The 21,884-nt window shown below is 38.8% G+C and overlaps 2 protein-coding genes and 1 long non-coding RNA gene across 6 annotated transcripts; 2 read left to right on the top strand and 1 right to left on the bottom strand.

Moving 5' to 3' along the window:
• The first annotated feature begins 54 nt into the window (after positions 1–54).
• myo15b (myosin XVB) lies at positions 55–14,973 on the top strand. The gene is made up of 43 exons (XM_049748895.2): positions 55–111; positions 985–1,040; positions 1,130–1,187; positions 1,260–1,384; positions 1,777–1,872; positions 1,940–2,175; positions 2,338–2,507; positions 2,850–2,922; positions 3,272–3,445; positions 3,913–3,998; positions 4,123–4,184; positions 4,408–4,492; positions 5,144–5,176; positions 5,358–5,438; positions 5,560–5,657; positions 5,731–5,907; positions 6,178–6,253; positions 6,380–6,598; positions 6,999–7,149; positions 7,365–7,455; positions 7,519–7,780; positions 7,926–8,032; positions 8,185–8,244; positions 8,525–8,600; positions 8,764–8,879; positions 9,151–9,266; positions 9,563–9,704; positions 9,775–9,886; positions 10,536–10,935; positions 11,090–11,159; positions 11,213–11,285; positions 11,356–11,432; positions 11,510–11,586; positions 11,676–11,806; positions 11,965–12,059; positions 12,150–12,227; positions 12,417–12,513; positions 13,091–13,239; positions 13,350–13,474; positions 13,549–13,682; positions 13,757–13,890; positions 14,036–14,170; positions 14,396–14,973. The coding sequence occupies exons 2-43, from the start codon at positions 1,038–1,040 to the stop codon at positions 14,468–14,470; spliced, it is 4,935 nt and encodes a 1,644-aa protein (XP_049604852.1). The 5' UTR covers positions 55–111; positions 985–1,037; the 3' UTR covers positions 14,471–14,973.
• LOC125985812 (uncharacterized) lies at positions 6,444–17,293 on the bottom strand. Its single transcript, XR_007487461.1, has 3 exons — positions 17,151–17,293; positions 7,901–8,020; positions 6,444–6,586 (listed from the first exon to the last, which is right to left on the bottom strand). It is a non-coding gene; the product is annotated as an uncharacterized lncRNA (long non-coding RNA).
• Positions 15,730–21,783, top strand: LOC125985788 (gastrula zinc finger protein XlCGF57.1). 4 transcript variants are annotated; one of them, XM_068648830.1, is made up of 4 exons: positions 15,730–16,201; positions 17,212–17,424; positions 17,656–18,438; positions 20,326–21,783. In XM_068648830.1, exons 1-4 carry the CDS (start codon positions 16,087–16,089, stop codon positions 21,504–21,506), a joined length of 2,292 nt encoding a protein of 763 aa, XP_068504931.1. In that variant the 5' UTR covers positions 15,730–16,086; the 3' UTR covers positions 21,507–21,783. The 4 variants fall into 4 exon arrangements, with proteins under 4 accessions (XP_068504931.1, XP_068504932.1, XP_068504933.1 ...); XM_068648831.1 differs by having other exon boundaries at positions 17,656–18,186; XM_068648832.1 differs by having other exon boundaries at positions 17,656–17,973.
• Positions 21,784–21,884: the final 101 nt, after the last annotated feature.

The following is a 21,884-nucleotide window of genomic DNA, read 5'->3' on the forward strand; positions in this document are numbered from 1 at the left end:
TGCTTCAACCTTAGCCAAATTACACTTTTGGACTTTAACCTTTCTTACTTTGAAATTGCATGTAATAGTGAGCCTTCCCATAATAGACTTCTCGCGCCACAGCTCAAACAGGTTTGTACATATCTTTGTCTATTGATTCGTTTGTTTTTCCAAAATTCAAAATGAATTGGCAGAAAATTGTTACAAATACTAGAGAAAATTCTTACTGTCAGCCTATTTTGTTTTATATAATTATACATGGAACTGATAGGCTTGGTCACAAAAAAAGAGTTTAGCATTTTAGAACAAACCTAAACCACAAATCAGACACTGTAAATTAAAATTTAAAATGACTATTTGTTACGGCTTCATTGACTTGGTTTCGTTATGGAACATTTACTCAACAAAATTTCTATTGGAAAAGTAATAAAAGGCAAGGATTGGAAATTGATCACATTTGTCCTCAAACAAGTGATGAAGCAAATTCAATTATATGTTAATCATCCTGTCATGTTTGTACATGAAGTACATATGTTTGTTTTGTTTCATTTCATTTTTGTTTCGTTTTCGAATAATATTATTTTGTATATGTCTTTTTCTTCTTTATTATGCATTTTATGGCTGGTGCGACTTATACTCCGGATCAACTTATACTCCGGAAAATACGGTACCCATCAGTGGAAACTTTGAGGGGTAGCTTTTGTGTTGAAATTAATTTGTGTAATTTTGTCAACACAAAAAAAAAAAATCTGTCCATTTACATGACGTCACGATCAAGGCAGGGCGGCCACGTGAAGCGCGGATCTTTATTAGGGGACCTTTGGACTCTCATAACTTATTGTACAAAGGCTAGGCATGTGTGTGGGTCTGTCATGACTTCAATAGCAAAATATTTACCTTTGAAGTCATAACAACGACAAATTATTTGGTAAATTTACTTTTATTAGAGGCATTTGAATAGACGAACTTTTTACTGATTCTATGCTTGTCTGTATTTAATTTAAGTAAATTCCAGACAGACAGAAAACAAAGACGGCGAAAAAAGGCTTCAATCAACAATGGTAAGACAAAAGACGGACTTTCAATTCTCAAATCTGAACTATAATTTGTCGATTTCCCCCGATGCCTAACCATACTTATTTCCTCATAGGATTTGGGGATGTTGGACATCCCTGCCGAGTTGTCGGCGAGGTTTCGCAGGGCAACAGGTGATCTTCAGGAAAAAAAATACACGGAAAGAGGTCCACAGGTTTTAATTTTTGTTTACACTTTTCAAACAGGGTATCAACACCTGGAAAGAGTGACGGAAGTTGCATCGCCTCAAGTTAAAGCAACACACAACCTCACTTTGCCTCAGGATGTTGACAGACACCCATTCTCTCACTACGCCAAGTCCAAACTAAAGGTCAGCAACATGGAAACACACATTACATAGACCTATGCACATGCACACACACACACGTATCATATTTATATTTATACTATTTATACATTATTTTCTGGATGTCATTTATACTATTAATATAGTATTTACATGTTTGAAACTATTATTTAATCTTCTAATGATACCATATGCACTTATATGGTTTAAATATACATTTATTGATACACAAAAATGTATGTTAAAAATGAGAGGGTGACACTACATCGTAAATTTACACGTAGGAAGTGATCGAAGTGAAGTTGAGATATTCCAAAATAAATGTTAAATTACAAAAGGATTGAGATTTTTATTTTTATCCTTGCAAAGAGTAAAAGGGTTGTTTAATTCTACTAATTCAACAAAATCCTCCACAGGCTACATGGTGCCAACCTCAGGGAACTCCCCTCCAAAGAGCCTTGACACCCCTTGAACCAGAAGATGCCCTCACTGCGGTGGAAATCTATAAACTGGTATAGTAGGAATGATCACAACAATATTAATTTGTCGCTCTTGTCATTTAAAATGTTTTTTCTTTAGATTATGCGATTCACAGGTGAGTCAGAACTCAGTGAATCACAGGAGCAGTTGTTGGGAAACTACATCATTGAGAAAGGACAGAACCGACCTGCCTTGAGGGATGAGATCTTGGTCCAGTTGGTTTACCACACATGGGGCCTGAGTGAAGAACAGCATAACCTGCCAAGCTGGCTCCTGCTCACCAGCTGCCTCTGTGCCTTTTCTCCATCACCAGAATTGGAAAAACCCCTGCTAAAGTAGGTGGCACATTTGTGTTATCCTTTATTGGGGTTCCAAAGATCTCTTGCAGGTCTTCACTGTATACTCAACATTGAGGAGACGATGGGAAGAACATGTTTGTGGATGCTTGGGTGATCTGAAGACAAAATCTGAACGTTTTTTCCATACTTCCAATTCAGATATGTCTCTGACCACGCACCCATGGAGTACCGTTCACTGTGCCAACAAAAGCTGCTGATATCTACGCAACTTCCAGGTCCCACATCTCGTATTTATCCTCCAACTCAGCTGGAATGGATCACCAACAAAAGAAAAGGCGCAATGCTTGTAGATGTGTATGCATTCAACGGTAAGACAAGTTCCATAATTAGTCTCTTCCTCAAAGTATCAAATTGCAAGCAGTGATGAATGGCACTTACCTCCACCCTTTTTAAAACTAATCCTGGAAATGACCCGAAAAACTTGATGCTATGCTTAGCGTTGGCAAAAAGCTAATCATTTCCTTTTACTGCAGTTTTGAGTGAAGTCATATATTGTGTGTTAACTCAAATATTGCCAGAAAGGCAATTCACAAAGTGACCAATAATATGGCAATTAATCATAGCCATAAAATGAGGGCCTGTTTATCAATATTTCACATGCTAGCCAGATGTTTTTGGCATCTCCTCATGCTTAACATCCTCATTTCTAGAAGAAAAGCTCACAATTGAAGTGGAGTCCTGGACCACGGGAGAAAAGTTGGCCTCATGGCTTCTGCATGCCAGGTGCTTTATATCGATATACAGCCAATGGTTTCTTCATGTACCGTATTTTCTGCACTATATGGCGCACCTAAAAACCTCCAATTTCCTCCAAAGCCGACAGTGCGCCTTATAATCAGGTGCGCCTTATATATGGACCAATATTGAGCCACTACAGCAGGCGTGTCCAAAGTCCGGCCTGCGGGCCAAATGCATATATCTTATATATGGACAAAGTTTTAAAATGGGCCATTCATTGAAGGTGCGCCTTATAATCCAGTGCGCCTTATAGTGCGGCATATATGGTACATACAATGTCCAGGAATATGGTATTGTACATGTATTCAGTCAATTATTTACTAATGTTTCATAGAGGTGTGACAGAGGCAACAGAGGGATGGTCTGTGTCTCTTCTGGCTGACGATGTGTGGTCTGATTTGGCTGGATCAGACTTTGTCATGGATCTGCTGGCTGGCGCTGAGGCAGAAGTACTGCAACCAGGGTCATCGACCAATTCTCTTTACCTCTTCGGTGGCCAGGATGTCCGGTATAAGATATACTTTGTTAATGGTGCTCGTTAATGCTTGTATTCGACTGAGCGGTGAAGGTTTGGGAATGTTTTTATTTAATTTGTCACGGTTAATTCAAGGTCACAAACGGTTGCAAAGACCTTTTCCAGACATTGGTAAAATGATTTTCAACATTTTGTGTTGACAAGAAAAACTGTTCGTGGCCATTAAAACAGTTGGCAAACATCTGGCCAAAATATTGCAACCTCAAAGAAACCCTGACAAAAAATAAAACAATTAAAAATCAACATTCGTTACCTTTGCAAACACTTACCGTAATTTTCTGACTATAAGCCGCACCAGCTAAAACTTGTGATTCGCGGCTTATAGTCCGAGATTTACGGAACAAACCTTCGGCACTTAGTGGGATATGGGCTTTAGAATTTTATTTATAATGTGTAACAAATCTATTGCTTCCCTTCTCATTTCTTTGTCATTTTCAAAGGACCCCAATTACAGATCTTGATGACTTTATTCCGCCAGCACCTATCGTTGAAGCTCCAGGAATTTCTCATCTCTATCCTCGGGAAGGTATTCCATCTTGTACAGTAAAAATATCAATATGCATATATGCAGTGGACACTGAGGTTTTTCACCCTGGGAACCCATTCAAGAAATAATTTCAGCATAGCATCCTTTTTTTTCTTATCTGTAGGCCAGCGTCAACATATGGATCAATATGTTGATGACTTGTATGACCTGGACCAAGGACAATCGGTTAGTCTTATCAGAATGAAAAGAAATGATTTTCCTGTTTCTGTTAAGCCATTTAAATTAGCACAGACTTCACTGTCAATTTTTTGCAGCTGTGATTTTTTCATAGTACTCAATCAATAAAATTGAATGGATTTGCACTTGAGACAAATATTAATGTAATGTTTACTCACAAAGGACTCAAAATAAATATGCATAAATATGACTAACAAATTTGTTTGTGTAGGATGAGGAAAGAGTAGCTGTGCTCAACCGCAGAATGAGAGGTGGAGGAGGCATTGGACCCATGCAGCCTGGTTTATACAGCTCTGGTACGTAGAATCTTTACAAGACTAATCTGCAGACCACAGGTTATTGCATGAAATACTCCAGTGAGGAGAAAACTAATTGATATTTAATAGTAATGTGAGTTTCAATGTCTCAATTTTGATCTTGTTTAATTTTTACAATTACCGTATTTTCAGCACTATAAGGCGCACCTAAAAACCTCCAATTTTCTCAAAAGCCGACAGTGTGCCTTATAATCAGGTGCGCCTTATATATGGACCAATATTGAGCCACTACAGCAGGCGTGCCAAAGTCCGGCCCGCGGGCCAAATGTATATATCTTATATATGGACAAAGTTTGGGCCATTCATTGAAGGTGTGCCTTATAATCTGGTGCACCTTATATATGGACAAAATTTTAAAATGGGCCATTCATTGAAGGTGCACCTTATAATCCGGTGCGCCTTATAGTGTGGAAAATACGGTAATCATGTTCTAGTCTGGGTGCAAAATCATTTGAAGTGGAAGTACTTTGAGTATCTTTAAGGTAAAAAAGCAAATTAATTGCCAATTCCCATCTAAGCATGTCTACATGTACCTTGTTTTTTTTTTTTATTTATAAAATGTCATCACTTTTACTGTTCTGTTGTAAATTCAATGATTCAATGTAATTAGATCATCATTCTGTTTTCTAGGTATGCCAACTTTAATGTCAGGTTATCCAATGGGTAAGTGACTGAAACCCTTAAAGCAAACCCGACCGACCTACCTATACTTAAGTCACGTGAGGTAGTATAGCCAACAGATAGTAAAATCAAATCATAGAGTGACGACTAATATGAAATGAAATCGGATCAGACATGAAAGCCATATAAGGTAGTTCTTTGTTCGGTGTGGTTTTTTGTCTAGGAATGCCAGTCAGCCCTTCATTGCCAAACTACGGTACAATGCCCATGATCCCAAATATGACACCCATGCACAATATGCCAGGTACTGTCTCAGTATTTCAATTCTGGATTCGTCAATTGATTTTTTAATTAACTTTGCGTACCATTATGGACTTCATTGTTTGATTGTTAAACTCCCTCTACCTACCATAATCTCCACACAGCCATGATGATGCCCGGGCCTCCTGTTCCCTCAGTCCCTGACCCCATGCAGTTGGCAGCCACACAGCAAGCCCTCATCAACCAACAGGCTCTGGTTATGGTGTGAATAAATAGTCTTTCATTTTTTCCCCATTATTTCTATTTCCCACCTGTCCCCTGGTTCTTGTCTTTAGGCCCAGCAGATGACTATGCAGGCAATGACTCTGTCCCAGCAGCAGACACAAGAGCAGCAAAGGTTGAGGGAGCAGGAGAGGAAGCAGGAGAGGAAGCAGGAAAATCAGCAGAGACATGCAGTCACACCTTCCACCCAGCAATCTCAACCTGTGGGCCAAACTAATCCACTTCCGAAGGTAAATATATTTGGCACGTGGGCTGGACTTTGGACACACCTGCTGTAGTGGCTCAATATTGGTCCTTATATAAGGCGCACCTGATTATAAGGCGCACTGTCGGCTTTTGAGAAAATTGGAGGTTTTTAGGTGCGCCTTATAGTGCGGAAAATACGGTACATGTGGTACTGCAACAATAGAGGTGCACTGTGCTTTTAGAAGAATTTATATACAATTAAAAATAAATTACTTGAATGTATTGACAATCATGTATACTGATGTTTGGAACAGCCACAGGAAGTGGATTCACATAATCGAGATAACCTGCAGTCTTTTAAAGATAAAAGAGAGTACTTCCACAATCTTGGTGAGTACACTGATGAATAAATAGACTTGCAGGATTTTTTTTTCATATGTGCTTATAATAAGAGGGGGTCAAAGCCAAGTTAGAAATGTAACCTTGGTTCCCTGATATATCACTCTCAACCTCAAGGTCAGTCCAATCTCCAGACTTCTCCTTCTACTCCATACAAACAGCAGCACCCTGGGCCGTCATCAGTACATCCATCTCCTTCTCCTTCTACTCCATACAAACAGCAGCACGCTGGGCCATCAGTACGTCCATCCCCTCCTCTGGTAGCCCCATACAAACAGCAGCACCCTGGGCCATCAGTACGTCCATCCCCTCCTCCGGTAGCACCTAAACCAAAGGGTAAGAACACAAATGGAATATACGGATCCATGCCCTTTTAGAATAATATTATTAAAACATTTCATTATTTTGGAATATCAACCTGTAGGAAAAACAAAACAACAACAAAAACAAAAAACTTATTTGAAATGATAAAAACAGAAGGAAAGAAAAGGGGCTTCAGGTAGCTGAAAAAAAATTCAGAAGCGACACATAATAACATTTCTGCTCCCACTGTATAATTATTATCCATTTTAAAAATGAAACTTCAAATCGATATACAGTAATCCCTCGTTTATCGCGGATAATGCGTTTCAGAACCACCCGCAAAAAACGAAACACAGTAGAAACACTATATGTATGCATTATTTAGAAAACTTAACCTTGTTTTAATTTTGTTTTCTTTATTGTTGTCTTTTAGGTGTTATAGTAAAGGAGATCCCTTCTCCTAAGAGCGAAACAGAAAGTCCAACCACAGCTCCCATCGCTGAACCAACCTCCAACATTCGGGAAATCATCAAAAAATTCAATAGTCGACCTCCAATAGAACCCCAAAACTTTGAACCTGTTAGGTATGGAAAACTCCCCAAATGATGCTATTTATAAATTGAATTTCTGAACTCTAGAATTAATACCTGCAGAAATGAATTTCATTCATTGTGCTCATCCTCTACTTCTACACCGCTCATCCTGTTCAGGGTCAAAATTAACATCTCCAAATCTTTCCTCTCATGGTCGGCGATGTAAGCCAAGCCCATTGATTGGTCCCTTATTAATCCCTTTACAGAGCACCCGCAAGGCAATTTGTGAAGAAGGTAGATCCCAAAGAGGAGGCTCTTGCCAAACTCAGAAAAAAAGCACCAGTCCCTCAACCAAAGGTAAGAAAAGATAAATTGTGATGTCAATAATAAGTATAAATATTCACTTTTCACTCATTGCAGAAACAGTGGGTCACTTCTCCACCCATGGCAAAGCAATCTCCCCCACACACTCCATCCCCAAATCCATCTACCACGACAACCCGTGTCATCTCCAATAGCATGAGGGAGAAGCAGCGCTCCCTGGAAGATTTGTTTCGCTCACCGCGCTATGAGAAAATTAGACCGCCTACACCTGAATCCCCTTCACCTTCCCCTTCACCTTCACCTTTACCTTCTGAACTTGACATCCCTGACCCACCAACCATGCATGCCCCATCTCTGAGTGAGTCTACCAAAATATTGTAACTCTTTGTCGTAAAGTAAACCTTCTCTCCCAGAAACATGAAGTCAGATTTTTACCAGCATAATTAATTTGTCTTGCTATATAAATAAAGTTGCTTACCTTCATTCCATTTTTCCATTCATAGGTACGATGCCAGATGAGGAGAACTGTCACTCTCAACTTTGTCATCATTTCCCTGATGTTTACTTATCTTACAACAGAATCCCTGGAAAACTCTTCCTGCGCAAAGAGGTAAAATATACACAGTGGCATTAACACTCATAGAGGAGCTTCATTATATTATTATTATTTATTATAATCTTGAATTATATTCATTGTAGATGAATCAGTTCAAACACAAAGCAAAACTTTTTTTCCCACGGTTCAAATGTTTTTGTGTTCAGGTGTTTTACCCTCAAGACACGTTCAACCAACCCTTCATCCTCAATCTTTTATATGAGCAGGTTAGTACAAATTATATGGTTATGAATACCGTATTGGCCCGAATATAAGATGACCCCGATTATAAGACAACCCCCTCTTTTTCAAGACTCGAGTTTGAAAAAAAGACTTTGTCGAGACCCCGAATGTAAGACGAATGTAAGTTTTATTTCAATGAAAAAAAACCTCGTCTTATATTCCGGCCAATACGGTATTTAGTCTAGCCTGTAGGAATGATTTATGGCCGTTTTGTGAGACAGCAGACATCTTAATGTTCCTAATTTAGTGTGTTTCTTATCATAGATCATGATGGACACCTACTCTGATAATTGCGTGAGAATAAACAGAGAAGAAAGAAGGAAGATGAAAGATCTGCTCGGTGAGCATTGTGATGTGAAATATCGAATTACAGAGAAAAATATTAAAATATTTGTTATTTGTGTTGAACTTGCCACCCAGAGCACATTTTAAAACTGCAAATGTGGAATGTTATTGTTAAATACCGTTATATACATTTGACTTTTGCCATTTGTCCTTAATAGCTAATCTTAACGTGGGTACGATGAGCAACATTCTGGATGACACCATGAAGAAAAAGATTGTCATTGCTGCTCGAGACAATTGGGAAAACTACTTTTCACGCCTATTCCCTGTTAAGGTAAGAATTTATTTTTCATTTATATCATTAGAAGTAGAGCTGTGCAATATGACAATATAATTTGTTATACCCTAACATTGCCTTTTTTTATACCACAATGACGATATAAATTAAATAAGCAACATTTCATTAAAACGGTAAATTTAAAATCTACATACCTTGACATAGATTTGCGCTCATGTCATCAGAGTGTGAATGCTGCTGGAAAACATAATTTCTATCATACGCATCTATCCTTACCCACTTTATTTGTTTTTATCTACTATTACAGACGGATAATAGTGACGCTCACATTTTGGGTGTATGTCATCGTGGAATTCGTCTCCTGAAGATGGTTGCAGCATCAGGAATCAATCCAAAGCATCTCTGCCTACTTCGAAACTACAGGTATTCAACTCACAGAAAAAGCTTAATGGCACAAATTATGTTGGATCAATGGAGGTTAATATGGATCTCCACATTAAATTTGGATGTTCAGGTAAATAGGCAAATCGGGATATAATATGGAAAATCACGATATTCTAGTATATAGTGATATACTATATATAAATGTTAGGGTTAGCTTCAGGGTTATCCAGACACTTTTCAAAGTTGCAATTTAGATCCAAATAAGTTAACTAGAATTTCTAAAAGATACAGAACTAGTCATTGCTTCTATTTAACTTGATCCTGCATTTGAAAAGCTTTGCAGAGTTGCTGTCGGTTGAACTCTGTGGCACAAACCAAGTGCAACTGGAGCTGACAAATGAAAACATACAACTGCACTCTTCCAGAGCTCCTCAAATAATTGACATGGTTCAATTCTTTCTCAAAGAGATTGTGAAGGTACAAAGTGCTCTTCCCCATATTCGTAGCCCCAGAGGCAGTTATTGAATGATGTGCGTTGATTTTCCAGAATTCTGGCCATGTGGTTGCCCTGAAGAGCTTTGTAACAGATGACAAGAGCTTGCTTAGCTTCAGCAAAGGTGATGTTATCAAATTACTACCAATGGAGGGACTCCAACCAGGTAAGCATTGTTGAATCCTACTAGGGGTTGGTCCTTGTTTGGTTACCACCATCGAAGTCAAGTGTCTAAAAAGCTCTGACCTAAAACAAAAAATATATTGAGATTTAAAGGAACGTAATGTCGTGTAGAATAGTTTTATCAAAGTACAAATTCTGATTATCATCTTTTCTCTCCAATACAAAAAGTGAGAGTACTGTATTTTCCGGACTATAAGGCGCACCGGACTATAAGGCGCATGTCAGATTTTTAATCCAAATCAAATCATTCTCCATTTTATCTTTTTTATTTCAACATCAGACGCAACAAATTACTTTATAATCACAAAATAATGATCCATAGTCTTTTGGATTCATGATTCATAGTCTTCAGCGGGCCACTTATGATTGATTTCATGACACAATGCTTCGGGCCAGGTTAAATTGAGGAATTTGGTCCATATATAAGGCGCACCGGACTATAAGGCACACTGTCGGCTTTTGAGAAAATTTGAGGTTTTTAGGTGCGCTTTATAGTCCGGAAAATACGGTATTGTGATGCATTTGGTTGTCCCGTCTGTCCCGTGACAACAACGTGAACTGTTTAATGTGCCACTGGAAATGAATGGTGAGTTTTTGGTTGAATTTTTTTCTTCTCAAATTACTTTCTTCAGGTTGGCGTTTTGGCACAATGAGAGGACGCTCTGGTCTTTTCCCAGATGATCTAACCCAGCCATCTGCTGCATTGGACTACCATTCCATCCCATTGGATCAAAGAGATGATCGGAGGAAAAGCATGAGAGGGCCAAAAGCTTCCAGTCAACAGAAAGAAACTCTGGTTGCAATTGACAATCAAATTGACACTCATTCCGAGTGGACTACTGAAGATGTCTCGTCCCAAAGAACAACACGAACATTCATCCAGGGGGAATCTCAAGAGTTGCAAAGGCTTGATCTTGAGTGGCAGAGAGATGACTTATCTCAGAGGTCACTAGAGAACCCCATCCAGGAATTACCTCAAGACAGAAGGATCCAGATGTCAGCCATGGCCGAGTTTGCCATGAAGTTCTTTAGGTACTCTATGAGATACGTATTAGCACTCACTCAAAAATCTGGAAATAGGTGAATCCGTGGGCTTCCAGAGTGTCTGTGGGAGTCCACTGTATGAACAATGAATTTTTCATGGAGTTATGAAAACTAAATCTTTACCTTTGCCTGTTTATCAAAGAACGGAAAACGAAGGCTTGGAATCAAGGGACAGAACTTCAGAGGCTTCCAAGGCAGTTCAATTCACAAAGGTAAATCAACTTTGTAAATTATGTAGCATTTTCCAAATCTGATTAATTTGCAGGTGCCCATTCAAGAGTCTCTAATTCTCTACAATGACATCGAGAGCAATGACTTATCAGTCCAGTGCTTTAGTAGTAAGTATGATCAGTGTTACTCCAAATGAAACATGAAGTTTATTTTCTAACGATCATGTATTCCTCAAAGATGTGATGCAGCTCATGGGTGATACAGCCAAGAAAAAGAATACCACCCAAACAGACTGTCTAAGTCACATCTTGCTGGTTAGTGCTCACAGAGTATCGCACATAATTTAGACTTGGAAAAATAATGATCAATCTTGTTTCCATTTTCTTTTTAGCTAGGGAAGGAAAGAGAACTGCTGAGAGATGAAATCTACTGTCAGGTTATCAAGCAAACCTCCAACAACCAGAAAGAGTAAGTGTAACTTTCAATTCAACAAATTTCACACAATTTTTATGAAATTAAATGGATAAAAAAAATAATAATTCGTGGTATGTACACAGATCCAGCTGCACTCTTGGCTGGCGTCTACTCAACCTGATTGCTGGGTTCTTCCCTTGTTCTGGTAATCTAAAACCCTATGTTACACGCCATCTGGATGACATCATTATGGATCATGATCACCATTACCGAGGTACACCAGAATTACTGAAGGCTTGTTGACTTTTGCAAATAAAATTATATAGATTTTTTTTCCCAATCAAATTGTCCTGATGACAGTATGTGTACAGTATATTAAATTATCAAAATAATTAATGTCTTTGTTCCTGCAATTTTTTTTTTTACCCTCAGACCTGGCATCTGTGTGTAAGGATAACCTTCAGCGATCTCTTAAATTTGGTGGTCGCCGTAACATCCCTTCACAAATTGAGGTGGAGGCCAACCTGGCAAGTAGAGCTATTGATTTTTTTTTTTATTGTATTGTAAAAATGCTACAAAATAGCTATCAACTTTTTGCTTCTTTTTTTTTCTTTCAGGCTGGCAAATCCTCACAGCTCATTTCTGTTCACCTGCCGGGACAGGTGGAATTCCCGATCAAGATACATAACTTCAGTGTAGGTATCATCGGAGGATGATATTGTAGTAAAAGTTTTATTTTTTATTATCTTAAAATGTCGATATGGACTGCTAGCATGATTGTTAGAGTTAGATTGCCATTTCCTAAACTAGCGTACGTTTGATGAGATATTCTGTAATTCTTCCATGACTGAAATTCTCATTTGTTTGTTGTTTTTGTCCTCAAGATGGCAGCAGATGTGGTAAACGAATTCTGCCAAGAAATGAGTATCTCTAATCTCACAGAAATGAAAGAATTCTGCATTTCCGCCAACCGCCAGCAAGGTCAGACCTACATAATATTTTGTTCAATTCAAATTTGTGAGCAGATCTTTATTGGAATTCAGAAAACGCATTACAGGACTCAGTTACTGAAATGATATTATAGGAAAAATGTTGGGTAACTTGTTAGATTAAATTGTTACTGCCCAAATATATTACTGCATTTTTTGTTGCTGCCTAAATGTAACATATTACCGTAAATTTCGGACTATAAGCCGCGACTTTTTTCGCAAATTTTGAACCCTGAATCACGAGTTTTAGCTGGTGCAGCTTATAGTCCGAAAATATCTTTTGTAATGGGTTAGCCCTAACACCGTTGATAAAACGTGCGGCTCAGGCATAACTAACACCTGCTGCCTCACAGCGTGAAAGTCTTTCAGTAATGGTTAGACACTGAATTATGGACAATTTGGACAACCTTTACAGACTTGTAATTTAGTTAGCCTGGATGAAAATTCTTGAATCACCCTAGGGAGTTTTTTTTACGTCATGGTTATTCAGTTGGTAAAAATGGTGTAAAGGCATTTCCCCCTTTTTGACCTGTTATGAAACTGATGAAGATGTCACTGTTTTTGAAAAGATGGAATGGTGCGCCCTCTTCATCCCAGTGAGTACGTGATGGACTTTTTATTCGATGATAGCGGCATCCTCTTGACGTTGAGGAGGATTATGTGGCGAATGCCTCTGTGCTTCAACAATGATATATATGTGGACTTTCACTATCAACAGGTAAGTTATCGCCTCTGCTGATTCATTCCATTCTCATAGAATCCTCAGAACCTGGCAGGAAACAGTTCCGTGAATCTTCTGTCCCTCTCTCTCTGTCTTTCACTCTGTAGCTAAAGGGTGACTACTTGAATGGACTTCTCCAGCTCACTCTTGATGGGTCATCATCAATCCAGCAGATTGCAGAGCTCTCAGTCCTGCAGCACCTTTCCCAGGGATTAAAAACACAGCTTTCACTGTGAGTGTTTATTGACAGTATTTGACATACCAAATCACCTGATTAATATTTTTGTTTATTTATTCCTCTGTTAGGTCGGATATACAGAAATACTCACCTGCTCAAGAGGGGCAGAACACAAGTATGGATGAGATCCACTCTTTTTGTTTAACCAAAATGGAAGCCATGAACGATCTCAGCCCACTCAAGGCCAAAATACAATTTATTGGTTAGTAGAAAGTGCTGATCCTCTCCACATATCTATTAATTGTTGGAAATTAAATTGTTGGTCTGCTTTGGCAGTGTTTCTGACTGGCCAACATCTGTTTGGCTCCAACAATTACTTGGCACAAAAAGTCAGCCAGCGTATATGCCCTTCCCCTTGCATGATCAGTGTTAACCATGATGGAGTGCTATTTCTTCATCCCAAAAAACAGGTACAAAATATGAATAATGTATTTTGCATTTTTAACTGCATTATTTTGTTAGGGCCTAAGGTTCAAGAGTTTGCCTCTTAAAGATTCAAGTGTTGTTGCAGTTACGTCAAAGGTTAAAATTCTTATCTCTTTCTTGCCTTTGCAGGAAAAAGTGTTTCTAATTCCTCTCACAGATGTTCAGTCCATGCGCACCATACGACCCAAATCTGCAGGAAAACTACCATCGATAGAAATCACATATGGCAGACCGAGTCAAAAAATAACTATTCATCTCAAACAGGTGATGAGTAAAATATTTTACTACTTATAAATTGTGGTATGAAAGGAAGTTGATATAAAAAATAAATAAATTTAAATTTAATTCATAATTTAATTTTTAAAAATTAAAAAATATATATATTTGATTTCATTTTACTTTCAATAAATTTTACTTGACATGCATTGTGTACAGTACATGTTAAAGCTGGGCTAATTTTTTCTTCATCATCTTGACTGTGTCTTGTAGGCCAAAGAGCTGTGTCACACCCTCGCTATAATAATCGAAGAGTTAATCCATCCCTCAGTCAACGGCTCCATCTGAAATCTTCAAGAGTAGACACACTGTACTTTCTTTAAGCAAATGAAATTGTTCCTCTTTTCAATACTTTTATCTTAATTTTAACAGATTGACTTACAGTGTACTGTAAATGTTCCAGTTTTGCAGGAAAAATCTGACATCAGAGTTGAACAACTCATCTTTTTTTTTTTATTAACAATCGTGTAAGATAGGTAAATAAGAGTGATTAGAGTTAATTTTGTATGGGGTAAATATAACCTTGAAATTCTTTTTATAACTCCCTGTACACCATTTTAGACTGATGCTGTTCAACCATGGCCAAAAACAATGCATGGATTGAACGCTGTTAGTGCAACAAATTACATCTTAAAGTGTGTGTGTGTGTGTGTGTGCATGTGTGTGTGTTTTGAATAAAGAAGCTATTATTGTATCTATAAAAATAGTTTGCCAATTACCTCTGATATCGATATTTGGATTGCATTTATATTGTGTTTGATCAGAAATAAAAATTATAACTGTGCAGATCATGATTTAGTGTTTATTTGAAGTATGAGAACACAAATACACTGTGTGTACAATTGCATTTTGAAGATTAATTTTGTTTTGGAACAACTACAGTTCTCTTGGTCAACCAAAATGTTAATAAACCTTAAACTTAAATATTTAAGAGAGTAAAAGTGAGATTCTGGCTTTCTTGGGGAAATGTCTGTGTGCGCACAATTATTAGGCAACTTAGTGTGCAGAATGATTATGCAACTAAAGTAAAAATCAAAATTGCCCCATCTCATTTGTTTATTTTCATGTGTTGGAGAATAATAAACAACTCAAAATTTACGAATGAACATAAAAAAAAATCTGTGACCAATATAGCCGCAATTCTTTTTAATAACAATTACAATACTGTCAGCTTCTTGAGGTGTTGGTGGTCATTTTTTAAATAAACAAATCTTCCATTTAAAAAAGGGCTTCATTATATGATATGATATATTTCTTAAGGATCAGCTCCAAATTGGCTGTATATTCTTTGTATAGAAGATGGAAGATGGAGTCGCCCTGAAATGTGTTTATTTTATTTTTTACTTTTTCATTTTAGTTTTTTTTTGTGTGTGCTTTAGTTTGTTTGTTTTGTGTTTTTTTTTTTTGTATTGGAGATGTCTTATTTTGTTTTTGTCAGTTTGTAGTGGATGGTGTTATTATACCAATGTGTTTGAATAAAAGGTTGTTTTCTCTCGTCATGACCTTCGACCCAGTAGAGGGCGATAATGCTATAGATCAGGTGGTAAACTGCCCAAAAAAAAAAAGGAAAGAAGAAGATGCCCTAACTTGTTAGCTGCAGTTCGACGTTCTCAAACCAAACTACTCCACGGTTGTGTGATTTTACACAACTAATTTACACAACTAATGCCCGCCGCAAAAGAATTTATTTGGATTGAGTGTTGAATGGACCGCAGCCCTCTCATAGGACGTCCGTCACTCCAACTAAGTTATTCTGTCCGGGTAAACTCGTTTCGGTGGCCATTAATGGTTCTCGGCCTTGTTAGCTTATTTTACCTTAGCTCGCTAGTCGCTAACAAAAAGAAGCACACGGCACATCGTCAATAAGAAATCAAGTGCGAATTTGTCGCGATCGACGCCTCACCATGTGTGCAAGGATAACACTAAAGTACAAGAAGGAACCTTGTGGAATAAAAGAAGAGAATGAGCAACTACTGGGCGAAGTTTGCAAGCAGGCCCGTGTTGAGTCACACAGAGCAGGTTGGTACCCTCTTACTTTCACTTTGTAAGGAACGACTTTCAATTGTTAGGAATAGGAATGTCAAGTTTATTTGTATAGCCCTAAATCACAAACAGTCTCAAAGGGCTTCACATAAACAAAAATTGTGTTTTTATTTCAATGCAATCTTTATTGACTGTACTGTAATGGTGGCCATATGGCACTGAGCTTTATTTTTTTGCTTTAAAAATCATTTTCTCCGGGATGAGGATTTTCCGCGGATCGGCGGATTTCCGTGTTTTTTTAATTAGAGTATTTTTGTGATTCGTGTAAATCCGTTGAGAAATTTTTTTTGATGCACAAAAAATGTATGTTAAAAATGAGAGGGTGACATCACCCGGATTTTGACCTCTCGCGGGTGATCTTGGAACCAATTATCCGTGATAAACGAAAGATTACTGTATTTGCTTTTGACAAAAAAAATTAACAGGACTTGACGAGGAAGTAACTGGTTATTTGTCCACTACGGTCGCCATTCGCTCTCGGCCAGCAAGTTGTAGTCAACCATTGCATCAAATAGCTTGATTCTATAAAGGTTTACAGAAGCCATGCAAATGAACATGTAGTTTACATCATAGCCACGTCTGATGTTTGTGAAAAACCATCCCGCGTCAAAATCGAATTCAATGCATTTAAGAAAAAGCATGCAAGCCAACCCATCCAGCGTTTGCCATGAGGACTCTGTCACTATTTTGCACCACTGCAATAAGTGACTGAGATTCTGCCATTGACTACAATGCATTATGAGATTCTCTACAAGGTAAGCCATTTGGAACAACCCCCGACCCCAAAAATAGGTTTTCAAATAAAAGAATATCTTGTATTTTGAGGAACATACAATGTAGGTAAAGCGTCATATATGTCTGCAATTAATGCAATTTTTAAAATGTATTTTTTTGGTGCATTATGGCGCAACCATTATGGCCTTACCTCATTTGACACACCTAATAATATAAATCCTAATACTGTTGGCTTGTCTTGTGTGTTGCAGACATCAGTCAAGCTGTTTATCCTGTTCATCAGCTGCCAGAGTGCCTCTACATTAAAGAGGAAGCGGTGGACAAAGAAATGCCCCACTTCAATGAACTAAAGGAGCAGAAGTATCGTTACATCATAAAAGTAGAGGAGAAGCCAGAGCATCCTTGTGTCAAAGACGAGGAAGAAGTCCCCCACGACTTCAAACAGGAGCATGACGAGGATGTCGGTCAGTTCCCATCAACTGTTGTCCTTTTGAAGAGTATGCATGAAGGTCCAAGTGCGGCAAGCAAACCTTTTGCCTGTTCAGTTCATGAGTTTATGCATCAAGGATAATTATATTCTCTGTACCTTTTTATTAGGATGCTAAACTCTTTTCCTGTACCGCCATAAAACGTTCCTCATAACTTATATTCAAAATGTAATTCATAATACAATGTGTTTGTCTTGTGTCTTGCAGACACAAGTGAAGGTATTTGTTCTGAGCAGCAGGAGCCGAAGCGGAATCACATAAATGAGGAAGAGGAAGATGGAGAGCGAAAGCAGCAGAAGTCTCCTTTCATCAAAAAAGAGGAGGATATCTACAAGCTGCCATCGACTGCGTTCCTTTTGGAGCATAAAGATGGAAGTCGAAGTGAGGCGAGCAAAAGTGCGGAGCCTTCAAGCAGGAGGACATGTCCTCGCATGATAACGGATTATGATGAAAGCCACTGTGAAGGATCACAAGCAGTCAGCCTCTTGGCTCCATCATCAGATATTGATGGCACGTCATCTTACGGTAATCATGATGAAGAGTCAGGCGGTGATCTCACAGGTCACTCTGAAAACAAACCCTGGAAATGTTCTCAGTGTTGGAAAATGTTTACTCGCAAGAGTAGTTTAAAATTACACCAAAGAACCCACACTGGTGAGAAACCTTTTTCCTGCTCCGTGTGTGGCCAAAGATTCTCGCAGAAAGGAACCTTAAAAATACACACAAGAACCCACACTGGTGAGAAACCTTTTTCCTGCTCACTTTGTGGTCAAATATTCACACGGAACGAAAGCTTACAAACGCACATAAGAGTACACACTGGTGAGAAGCCCTTTTCCTGCTCAGTTTGTAGACAAAGGTTCTCGGAGAAGGGAAGCTTAAAAAGGCACGCAAGAACCCACACTGGTGAGAAACCTTATTCCTGCTCAGTTTGTGGTCAAAGATACTCTCAGAAGAGTCACCTGAAAGTACACACAAGAACCCACACTGGTGAGAAACCTTTTTCCTGCTCAGTTTGTGGCCAAAGATTCTCTCAGAAGGGAAACTTAACAATACACACAAGAAGTCACACTGGTGAAGTTTTTTCCTGCTCAGTTTGTGGCAAAATATTCTCACGGAAGGAACGCTTAAAAATACACACTCGAACCCACACTGGTGTTAAACCCTTTTCCTGCTCAATTTGTGGTCAAATATTCTCACGAAATGAAAGGTTAAAAATGCACCTAAGAACCCACACTGGTGAGAAACTATTTTGCTGCTCAGTTTGTGGTCGAAGATACTCTCAGAAAACTCACTTGAACATACACACAAGAACCCACACTGGTGAGAAACCCTTTTCCTGCTCAGTTTGTGACCAAAGATTCTCACGAAAGGACAGCTTAAAAAAACACACAACAACCCACACTGGTGAAAAACCTTTTTCATGCTCAGATTGTGGTCAAAGATTTTCTCTGAAGGGTAACTTAAGAAATCACATGCGGACCCATGTTGGTGAGAAACCCTTTGCCTGTTCAGATTGTGGCCAAATCTTCACACAGAAGCAAAACTTACAAATTCACATAAGAACCCACACTGGGGAGAAACCTTATTCCTGCTCCGATTGTGGTCAAAAGTTTTCTTGGAAGTCTCAAATTAAGAATCATAAGTGTGTTAGCGAGATGAGCAGCTGTTAATAAAATTAGTTCATTTAAGCAGATGTCATGATGTAATACTCCAAGGAAAATTTTGTTTTATGTACCCTCTTAAAAGGATGCTTAAGTTGTCTTTCTTTTGACCATACTGAATTGTTATTACAGTTGTAGCTGCACTTACGAACTTTTACAAACCTGTATAACAGATCTGTCTGTTCAATATCGGTCATGTCACACTACGGCCATTGAGCAAGCTGGATATTGTAAAAAGTCCAGGGGGGTGCTCGATGGCTTCAACAAGTGGAAGTCCAACACGCCAGCTTGTTGTGAAGCCAAGTTGCTCTTATTTAGAAATATTTAGCTTTTGAGGCAGATGCAACCGGAGCAATTATAGATTCCAACAAGTATATGTTATTTATTATCAGTCTTGCTTGTTTTTATAGATGTGACTTGAAGGCTGCATGCCACTGCTGCTCTTTTTTAATTTATTATATGGTTTAAGCAGTTTAAAATAAATCAGTGATTTCAAAAGTAAGTGAATTATGTTGTTTTTTTACCATGGTACCGAATTTGTTTGAGAACCGTGGAAAATCATTGGTATTGGTACCGACTACTGAAATGATGATATCGTGACAACCCTAGCAGATATTTGCGAATAATGTTCAAGAATCAGTGACAAAGTCGAACTTGTGTAGGGGTTGGATACTTCAACAAGACTCTAGATTGGGAGACTGGGGTGGTGGTCCCTATTTTTAAGACGGTGGACAGGAGGGTGAGTTCCAACTACAGAGGAATCGCACTGCTCAGCCTCCCCGATAAGGTCTATTCAGGGGTACTGGAAAGGAGGGTCCGTCGGGAGGTCGAATCTCAGATTGAAGAGGAGCATTGTGGTTTTCGTCCTGGTGGTGGAACAGTGGACCAGCGCTATACCCGCGGCAGGATTCTTGAGGGTGCATGGGAGTTCGCTCAACCAGTCCACGTGTGTTATGTGGACCTGAAGAAGGTGTTTGAACGTGTCCCTCGGGGAGTACTGTGGGGGGTGCTTCGGGACTACGGGGTGCCGAACCCATTGATAAGGGCGGTTTTGGTCACCAATGCCAGAGTTTGGGTCACTTCAGTATACTCCGTTGTGACATATATATATTATACATTTTATGGCTGGTGCGACTGATACTCCTGAGGGTCTTATAGTCCGGAAAATACGGTAAATCATCTTACTGTGTGTGTTTTGTCCTATGTCTTGCAGACATCAGTGAAGGTATTTGTCCTGAGCAGCAGAAGCCAGAATGCGGGCTCATTAAAGATGAAGTGAACTTCAACACTGACAACAAACATTGGAACTGGTGTGGTAAACTCGATGCCTCTAATAGTGGTTTGAAACTTCACATGAGAATTCACTCCGGTGAGACATCTTTTTCCTGCTCAGTTTGTGCTCAAAAATTCTCCCAGAAGGGTCACTTAAGAAGTCACATGAGAACTCACACTGGTGAGAAACCTTTATCCTGCTCAGTTTGTGGCCAAAGATTCTCTCAAAAGAGAAATCTAAATATACACACAAGAACCCACACTGGTGAGAAACCTCTTTCCTGCTCAGATTGTGGCCAAATATTCACACGGAAGGAAAGCTTACAAAAACACGCAAGAGTCCACACTGGTGAGAAGCCCCTTTCCAGCTCAGTTTCTAGGCAAAGGTTCTCAGAGAAGGGTAGCTTAAAAGAACATACAAAAACCCACACCGGTGAGAAACCGTTTTCCTGCTCCGTTTGTGGCCAAAGATTCTCTCAGAAGGGACACTTAAAAGCACATGCAAGAACACACACAGGTGAGAAACCGTTTTCCTGCTCGGTTTGTGGCCAAATATTCTCACAGAAGGCAGGCTTATATAATCACCAAAGAACACACTCTGGTGAGAAACCTTTTTCATGCTCAGTTTGTTGTCAAAAATTTTCTCAGAAGGGCCACTTAATATGTCACATGAGAACCCACACTGGTGAAAAACCTTTTGCCTGTTCAGATTGTGGCCAAAGATTTTCTCAGAAGAGTCACCTGAAATTACACACAAGAACCCACACTGGTGAGAAACCTTTTGCCTGCTCCGATTGTGGCCAAAGATTCTCAGAAAAGGGAACCTTAAAATCACACATAAGAACCCACACGGGTGAAAAACCCTTTGCCTGCTCAGTTTGTGGCCAAAGATTCTCTCAGAAAGCACATTTAAGAATACACTCAACAAAGCACACTGGTGAGAAACTATTTTCATGCTCAGTTTGTTGTAAAAAATTCAATCAGAATTGCCACTTAAGAATTCATATGAGAACCCACACTGGTGAGAAATCTTTGTTCTGCTCAGTTTGTGACCAAAGATTCACATGGCAGTATCAGATTAAGAATCACAAGTGTGTTGGGGACATGAGCGGTGATCCGTGAAGTTGTCGCCTCTCGTCTGAGCGGACTATCAGTTTATGCATCAAGGATAATTATATTCAAGTACCTTCTTATTGGGATGCTAAACTTATCTTTTTCTTTATCTCAGTAAAAATGTCATAATTTAATTATAATTTGAAAATATGGTATATACAGTCCAATAGTTTTGGATTATTCATTGTCATTAGTTTTTATCTGTGGTCTTTGAATATACTTACTATTTGTTAGTTTGTTAGTAGTGTATTGATTTTTAGACAATAAAGCTCTTTTTGTTCAAAAAGTGGATTCAGTGGAGTTTCCTTTAATATCACCTGGACCAGGAGTCCCCAACCACCGGTCCGCGGACCAGTACCGGTCCGTGGGTCACTTGGCACCGGGCCA

Source organism: Syngnathus scovelli, chromosome 18 (assembly GCF_024217435.2).
Source record: "Syngnathus scovelli strain Florida chromosome 18, RoL_Ssco_1.2, whole genome shotgun sequence".
Lineage (NCBI taxonomy): Eukaryota > Metazoa > Chordata > Actinopteri > Syngnathiformes > Syngnathidae > Syngnathus > Syngnathus scovelli.